At 52.2% G+C, this 9,009-nt stretch overlaps 1 protein-coding gene across 1 annotated transcript in view; it reads right to left on the reverse strand.

Annotated features, from left to right (window-relative positions):
* The window catches only part of Zdhhc18 (zinc finger DHHC-type containing 18), a 26,638-nt gene extending 17,844 nt beyond the window's left edge, over positions 1-8,794 (reverse strand). The window contains exons 1-2 of the mRNA XM_021160172.2: positions 8,425-8,794; positions 2,250-2,410 (exon numbers count right to left, since the gene is read on the reverse strand). Coding sequence (XP_021015831.1) covers positions 2,250-2,410; positions 8,425-8,741 — 478 coding nt within the window. The 5' untranslated portion in view covers positions 8,742-8,794. The remainder of the gene's footprint in view (positions 1-2,249; positions 2,411-8,424) is intronic.
* Between the last annotated feature and the right edge of the window lie 215 nt (positions 8,795-9,009).

Consider the following 9,009-nt stretch of genomic DNA (forward strand, 5'->3'; position numbering starts at 1 on the left):
TCTGTGTAGCCTTGGCTGTCCTGGAACTCTCTCTGTATACCAGGCTGGCCTCGAACTCACATTAAAGTGTTGATAAAGGATTCAAGGGAGGTGTCCATTTGCCATTCCTACACAGGAAGCCCGGAATGTGGGGAGACGGCCCTCTCCTCTCCCTTCCCCTTCGGCCCCTTGTTTGGAGTCTGCATTGGCACATCTGGCCAATGGGATCACCACCCCGCCCCCACACAAGTGGGCAGATGTGAAGACCCATGGGGCTAACAGTGGACAGTATTAGACACACAGTTAAGCTCTCCACAAACATGGAGCTCACTGTTGTTTCTGACCTAGCAGCTCAGAAGCCAGGGGGTTCCAGGCCTCTGTGTCCGGCTGAACTGCAACATAACCCTACTTCAGGGTTAGCTTGATTGAAGGGAAGGTGAACCCAGTGGCTGCTCTCAAGCTCAGGTCATAGTCAGAGGATGTAGATTGGGGGGTGGGTGGGGGGTGGAAGCCAGTTTCTAGCAGAAGACCACGAGTGTGGCTGCCCCGCCCCACCCTGGGCAGAGGAGGTGGTATGAACAGGCAAAGCAGAGAGATAGCCTCCTGGGACCCCCTGAGCTGCTCCAGAGTCAGCAAAGACGATTCCTGGATTAGACATAGCCGGGCTCCGACATTTGCACGTCACCAGATCTCACCAGGCCAGCTAGGTGGTTAAACGCCTGTGTGAACACTGCCTTCTTAGGGCGACGAGCCAACCATGACCGGAAACCCTGGAGGTGTACAAACATCCGAGTCACTTCTCAGCAGGAAGGAGCTGGGGTGGGGCCAGCAGAGATGAAGGTCTCGCTCAGCCTGGGGCTCAGCTCTCTCCTCTGGGAAGAATAATGGGTTGGCTACCCAGAGGCCCAGGGAGGCAGGCTCTTTCTGGGTACCCAGCCTTTCCCTCTCTATGCTTTTAGCTCTGTGGATGGACACTTTTCTTCTCAACACAGCATCCAGGGCTTGTCCTGATGTAGGCCGTGCCCTATGCTGCGCCCTGACCTGCTCCCCTGCCCAGACCTGGGCCTCTTTGCTCAGAGGCCACCTCCTTCCTCCCTAACATCCTACTTACTTGTCACTGTCCTCCTCGTACCCTAGCATGTCTCCTCGACCTCCAGGAGGACAGAGGTTACTGTGGCTTTCTTTTTTTTTTTTTTTTTTTAAAGATTATAGTTTGTTTGTTTTTTTTTTTTTTTTGATGGTTTGGGGAGCTCTTTTTTTGTTATTTATTTATTATATGTAAGTACACTATAGCTGTCTTTAGATACACCAGAAGAGGGCATCAGATCTCATTATGGGTGGTGGTGAGCCACCATGTGGTTGCTGGGATTTGAACTTCAGACCTTCGGAAGAGCAGTCAGGTGCTCTTACCCACTGAGCCATCTCACCAGCCCTACTGTGGCTTTCTTTCATTCCTCGTCAACAGCATCTGGAAGAGCTCACAGTGGACAGCAGGGTTCATTCAATAAATGTCTCACGATTGAGTGAATAAGGAGTACACAAACGTTTAGCCAAGGGTGGGGGAAGGTTCCACAACCCCAGCACTTAGGAGAAACACAGAGCAGAAATGAAGGCATCTTCAGCTACATACTGAGTTCAAGGCCAGCCTAGACTACATGAGACCTAGTCTGGAGTGGGAAAAAAAAAGTACATAAATTTCTATGAGCAGGCCAACTGCTGTCCGAAAGCACATCACAGTCTGTGCACTTCCTGCGGCATCTTTTGTTTATTTGTTTGTTTTTCTGAGACAGGGTCTCAATATGTAGCCCTGGCTGTCCTGCAACCTGCTCTGTAGACGAGGCTGGCCTCCAACTCACAGAGATCCACTTGCCTCCTGCCCCCTCAGAGCTGGGATCAAAGTCGTGTACCACCACTGCCCGGCCTCAGCTGTGTGATCTTGAACCATGTACTTAACCTCTCTGTATCTCACTTCATGAATGAATAGGAAGAGAGTACCAGGACTGACCTCGCTGGCTTATGGAGATTAAGTAGTCAGGTATACAGGCGGCTTAAAGCATGCTGGGCACCCCAGAAGCACTCAGCTCGGTGCTGGCTGCCAGCATTTCTTGCTTACGTATTTGCCTGCTTGCTCATTGTCTGTCTCCCCCGTCACAGTGTCAGTCCCAGCCTGCTTCACTCACTGCTACATCTGTAATTCCTAGCAGAGCGGCACAGGAGAAAGCCAGGCTGCGGGACGCTGTGGGCAGGACTAAGAGGAGAAAGAGCCTCACCGATCTGCTTCTCCAGGGCAGCGGCCTCACAGATGGTGGCCCGGGGCAGGATGCCAGGGTCCGTGAAACTGGTCTGCAGGAGACAGCTCATGACGAAGAAGAAGAGGATGGCAGCGATGATAGGAATGGCCAGGGTCAGTGTGCGGGCCAGGTAGGGACAGCTAGGAAAGAAGAGAGTTCAGGTTACCCCAGGGTCCCCGCTACTGCCCCACAGAGTACATTCTAGAAAAGAGCCTCTCCCTAAAGTGCCCGCTGGAGGTGAGTGCAGCCACTACCGATAAGTGCCCAGGGCAGACATTACTAGTCAATCCTGGACTTTTTCCAATGGCAGTTGAGATCTACAGATATTCTCCCTCACTCTACCCTGGCAGGCAGGCCCCTCTTCCTTCATCCCTTCCTGCCTCCAGAATTTACCAGAAAGCCCAAACTGGCCTGAAACCCTCTAAGTAGCTCAGGCTGGCCTTGAACTCTTGATTTTTCTGCCTCTACCTCCTGAATACACATGGACTACCATACTTAGCCTCTTTTTATGGCAGTACACACACTCAGAAGGTCCAAGCAGGAAAGTCAGCATCCTTGCTACATACTCTGTCCCCAAAATGTAAAAACAAAAACAAACAAACAAACAAAAACAGGCCAGTGAGCTGTTTCGGCATCTAAAAGCACTACTGATCATGCTGGCCTGAGTTTGTCCTGGAACCCACATGATGAACTGAAAAGAATGACCCCCATATGGTGTCCTCTGACCTGCACATACACACCATGGCACACGCACATGCATAAAAAATAAATGGAATGTAATTAAAAACCAGATTGACAGGCAGACAGAGACAGAAATGGTGTCTTAGTCAGGGTTTCTATTCCTGCACAAACATCATGACCAAGAAGCAAGTTGGGGAGGAAAGGGTTTATTCGGCTTACACTTCCATACTGATGTTCATCACCAAAGGAAGTCAGGACTGGAACTCAAGCAGGTCAGGAAGCAGGAGCTGATGCAGAGGCCATGGAGGGATGTTCTTTACTGGCTTGCCTCCCCTGGCTTGCTCAGCCTACTCTCTTATAGAACCCAAGACTACCAGCCCAGGGATGGTCCCACCCACAAGGGGCCTTTCCCCCTTGATCACTAATTGAGAAAATGCCTTACAGTTGGATCTCACGGAGGCATTTCCTCAACTGAAGCTCCTTTCTCTGTGATAACTCCAGCTGTGTCAAGTTGACACAAAAATAGCCAGTACAGATAGAAACAGAAAAAGGGGCTACCTGGGCTGGCTCTGAATCCCTGGACACAAGCCATCTTCCCACCTCAGCCCCAAGAGTTAGGACATCATGTGAAGACAACGCTATGTCCAACTCGGTACTAAGCATTTAAAAAACATATTAATAATTTCTGTGAATGAGTGTTTTTGCTTGTACGTCTGACTGTGTATCATGTGTATAACTGGTGACCAAAGAGGCCAGAAGGTGTGGGACGCTCTGGAATGGAAGTTAGAGATGGTTGTGAGACACCCTATGGATGCTAGGAATTGAACCAGGGTCCTCTAAAAGAGTAGCAGGTGCTTTTAATCACTGAGCCATCTCTCCAGACCTGATCGCCACACTTGGGGCAGCCTCAGAATCCAGTTAGCAGACACAGCACTTCATGAAGCTATTAAGGGGGCTGCCCCTTGAATAACCAACCATCCATGGCAATGTTGCAATGTCAACACAGTTGGTTGGTCGGTCAGTCAGTCAGTCAGTCACTCAGTCAGTCACTAAGTCAGTCAGTCAGTCAGTCACTCAGTCATTCAGTCAGTTGCACCACAAATACTTACTGAGTCCTTATTTAGGAGTAACAGCTATACATATGACATGAGCTACCGAGTGGCTTATAAACTAAAAAGAAAAAAAAAAAGAGCCCAGTAAACAGGACCTGCCACACAGGGTGCTGTGTGCTGCAGACTTACTGCAAGTAGTAGAGCACTTGTTAGGCCCTGGGTTTGGACCTCAGCTGGGTGGGTGGGGAAATGGGGCAAAGTAACAAAAACATAAATTAATTTAGGTATGGCAGCTCACACCTTCAATCCCAGCCACGCTGGAGACAGAAACAGGCGGATCCCTGTGAGTCTAGGCCAACGTGGTCTATACACTGAATTCCAGGTTGGCCAAGACCATAGAGAAAGATCCTGTCAAAACAGAACAAAACAAAACCCTGCTTGTCTGCGAATGTGTTGCTTGTCTTTACCCTGCTAAGTGATGAGCTTCTCTGTGGATGCAGACAGCATCCCTTGCCCAGGAAATACCTATCAAATGAATCGTGCTCCCCTCACGGACAGGAAGTAGCTACCACATCTTTTTTCAGTATTACAGACCAAACCACTAAGTCATCTCCTGCTATCTTCTGAAGATTTGCTATGTGCGAGATAGTGCCCTAGTCAATAAGTCACTATAAATAACCCTTACAGGCTGGGGACACAGCTCAGTGGTAGAATGCTGTCTACCACGCACAAAGCACCGAGCTCAACCCCCAGTAGCTCCAAGTAATAACCATAACAATAATGATAATAATGACGATCAAATCAATACCTGCCATATAAGCCAGACATGATGCTACATGCCTACAATGGTGGTACTTGAAAGCCTGGCAGTTTGAGGTCAGTCTGGGCTACAAACAATAACGCTACCTTAAAAGCATTAATTCTGTCGGGGACACTGGCCTACACCTTTACTCCCAACACTCAGAAACACAGGCAGGTGGATCTTTTGTGAGTTTGAGGCCGGCTAGGACTACAGAGTGAGATCCTGTCTCAAAATTAATTAACGAAATGCCTGACATACAGATAGCTACTACATGCCAGATACGCTGCTGTGCACTTTACATGCATCTCGAATCTTCACGGTGACCCTCTGACCTTATTTATGCTCCAAAAAACTTCACAGATGAAGACATTCGAGAAGTTTAAATAATGTGGGTCAGCAGGTCAGGAGAGTTCACTGTGATGTTCACGGCACCAACTGCAGCCAGCCCCTGCCTTCCCACTAAAGCTGGAGGGGATTCGACAGAGTGGGGGCTGCAGCTTGGGAGATGCATCTATCAGGAGGCTAGGAGCCAGCCATCCTTCCAGGGGTCCACAGAGACAGGGAGTAAAACCACCAGGCCATCTGCACACTGCTTCTGAAGCCTGCAGAGGCCTTCCCTCAGGACTAGAGCCTGCCAAAGCCAAGTGGCTCCTAGTGGGCTACCCTCTGCCCAACACATTTCTTCATGGCCAACCCTCCAACAGAACCAGCCAGGCCCTAGTGTTATGCTGGACAGCTCACCTAGTTCTCACACAAGCAGACGCCTGGGGAATAAAGCCTGGGACTTGTAGAGCCCTCGGGCAACATCAACAGCAATATCTAGGCTCTGATTTCCTCTGCTAGATTCAAGGTCACCCAGTCAGGGTGCCAATTACAAGCTGGCATCTCCACACTCCCAGCAAGTGATCCGTGCACTTGCTGTGTTGAGCACTGACCATATGTATCCCTTAAACTGGCTCTAGGCACTAAATGCACAGCACTGTGCAGATTTCCTATGTTCTTGAAGAAAACACAGCCACGAAATGGCCAAGCAAGTGTATATGTATAATACAGGCAGGCAGGGAGAGATCAAAATGAGTGGACCATGAAGGTGCTCCAGAGGCCCTGAGGCAGGAGCAAGCCAGCAGGCCAGTACGCTTGAGAGGACAACTGGGCAGAAGATGACTGGGCAGGAGGACGAGAGGGTGCCGAGGCCACAGGAAGCCAACATCAGAGCTGGGGCTCTAACTGAGAGGGAGAACCGGGAGCCAGAAGTCTGATGTCCAGGGGTTATGTCTGCTGTGTGGAATGGGAAGTGTGGTAGAAGCTGGGAAGCCTGGTGGGGTGTGATGTAACTTCCCAGCCAACAGGGAAGCAAAATGATTTGCAGCAGGAAAGGTCTCCCCCAAGAGCCAAGTACCTTCCCAGAGCAATGAGGAGTGAGCACTTCTGACCAGCCCTGTCCTCACTAAAGGTGTGTCCACCTCGCTGGCTCCTCTTCTGAGTCCACCGAGCAACCCCAAAACACCCAGCAGGACTATAGGATGTCACCAAAACCTGTCCCCAAAGCTGCCACCCAAGTAACAAGAGGAGAGAAAACTCAAGGTGATTGGCCTGTTCTCCCTAAGCGCAGGAATCCTTCCTTCCTGGCTCTGGGCAGCGCAGTACCACTAGGAAGATACCCAAGTCCAAAAGCAGTATAGAGCAGCCAGCACGCCTTCCTCCTGCCTGGGCCATAACCCTGGGTGTGAGCACCACAGAGAATGGCCTCAGGGCTCTGGAAAAAACATTTCCACAGCACCCAAGAAGCCATAGTCATCGTGAGGTGGAAACGAAACTTGGCCCGAGGTACAGGCTGGGATCCCAGTGCTTCTCTGTGTAAGCCACCCTGAACTTTTTTTCTTTTTTTTTTCTTTTTCCTGTCCTGATCCAGTGGAAGGGCAGAGCATTTTGGGGGCGGATGGAAAGGAAGGAGGTCTTCACCTTGTAGTTACAGACACATAATCAGGTCCTGGAAAGGGATCTGAGAACTGCTCTTTCAGACAGCCTCATCGTGACACGCGTGCCCCGCTCCCCCAACCCCGGGGAAGTGATTTTTGGTAGGACTAGCTGCCAACATCAAGTGCTAGAAGCTTGGACGCAAAAGAATAAATAAATAAATAAATAAATAAATGATGAATATATCTGGGAAAAAAAAAAGCTAAAGGCTTGCAAGTATAACCAATCTCAATAGAACCCTGTCGGGGGTGGGTACTATTAAAGTCCCCATTCTACAGGTGAGGGCACTGAGGTTTGGAAAGGTAAAATGACTGCCGCAGGCCACACAATTAGTGGGAGGTGGAGCTGGGATTGGAGCCAGAGATGGAGTTCTTAACCATACTGAATAATAAAAGAAACCAAGCCCAAAGAATAGGGAGAAGTAGGAGGGAAAGGTGGGGCTCACCCGGGGTGCGTTCATGTGGGGGAGTATGTGCCCTCAAGGAGTCACAGGGCAGGTGACTCCAGCTAGAGGCTAAGGGTGGGTGGAAACTTTGGATGCATGGCCCCGAGAATGCCATAAGCAGCCACTCCTCCATCCTTCAGTCCTAAAACGGAGCTACAGTGTAGGCCAACCCTAGGTCACTGGGAAAAGGTCAGAAGCCCATAGGGACAAATAAGACAGGTCGTGTGAAAGCACTCAAGTCTCTTTCCTTGAAAAGGATCGTGATGCCGCCCGCTGTCCCGGTGGTGGACCGCCACCGAGGGATGCAGAGTGTCCGGAGGGGAAAGAGACAGGGCAGGGTGGGAGACACCTAGAGGACTAGGGAGCTAAGAGAGCGTCGGGAAGAAGCTTTGGAGAAACTAAGGAAAGTGCTGGAAAGCCGGGCGTGGTGGCGCACGCCTTTAATCCCAGCACTCGGGAGGCAGAGGCAGGTGGATTTCTGAGTTCGAGGCCAGCCTGGTCTACAAAGNAGCGACAACAGTAAAGGCACTAAAAAGTTCATTGTAAAGATAGACAGGCTAGTTTGCTAATAAAAAAAAAAAAAAAAAAAAAAAAAAGGAAGAAAGAAGGAGCACATTCCTCAAAAAAAAAAAAAAAAGATAAGAGAAATAAAATTCTGCCAGAAGTTTTACAGACTGGACATCTTAATAAAGAAACCCTTTCTTCAAAAAAAGAAAAAAAAAAAAAAAAAAGAAAGTGCTGGAGAGAGAAGGGCCTGTCTGAGAGGCCCAGAGATGCTTTAGGGAGGACTGCCTCCGGGCCTAGGGTGACCATGACTTAAGGAAAGCGGGTGTGGGAGCCAGGACCCTGTAGAACCTTGGAGGGACTTGAGAGGACGCCTAGAAAATTCACGGTACGGTGTCCACAGCCAGAGGACACAAAAACTTACTTGTCTGAGGACAGGAATGAAAGACGCCTTAGAAGGGTCATAAAGAGCCTGGGATAGGCAAGAACCAGCCAGTGAGTGGCCGCAGGTGGACCTGAGGAACCCGGCAAAAGCTGATGACCAGGGCAGGGCACCCAAGGTCCGGGTGGCGAGAAGGGGTTCCGGGGTTCCGGGGCGGCGGGCGGAGGCCCGAGGGCTCACGGATGCGGGCGGGGAAGGAGCGGCGGCCGGGGACGCAGCGCCGGGGTGGGGGTGGGGGTGCGCGAACTCACTCGAAGACGAAGAAGAGGATGGTGGTGCTGAGGATGAGCAGCAGCGTGAGCGCGAAGACGCCGCCGTGGCCGGCCAGCATGAGCCGGCCTCCGCAGTAGAAGCGGTTGCGGCCCGGGAACACCTCCCACTTACGCCGGGGCCGGCGGCCCAGGCTCCCGCTGCCGCTGCCGCTGCCGCTACCGCTCCAGCGCGGCGCGCCAGGCGCGGGCCCGGGGCTTGGAGCAGGGGGCGCGGCGGGGCCGGGGCGACGCGCCCCGGGGGAGGCGGGCGGCGGGGCGGCCCCGGGGCTTATCTGCTGGTACTCGCAGTCCTTCATGCGGCCGGCCGCGGGCCTCGGCTCCGCGCCCGGCCGCTCCGGGACCGGGCCGAGCAGCGGAGGTGGCGGCGGCGCGCGCGGCGCTAGCGGGCGGGCGGGCGGGCAGGCTCGCTCGGGTTGGCCCCTCCGCTGCCGCCCCGCCCCCGGCTCGCTCCGCAGCGCCTCCTGCGCCCAGCCCGGGCTCTGCAGATGCGGCCTCCAGGGCTCCCTCCGCTGCCCGTGCACTCAGACCCTGCCGTAGGAGTCGCCCAGAGATTCAGGGGACAGC

The sequence above is a fragment of the Mus caroli genome, chromosome 4 (assembly GCF_900094665.2).
Source record: "Mus caroli chromosome 4, CAROLI_EIJ_v1.1, whole genome shotgun sequence".
NCBI classification, from domain to species: domain Eukaryota; kingdom Metazoa; phylum Chordata; class Mammalia; order Rodentia; family Muridae; genus Mus; species Mus caroli.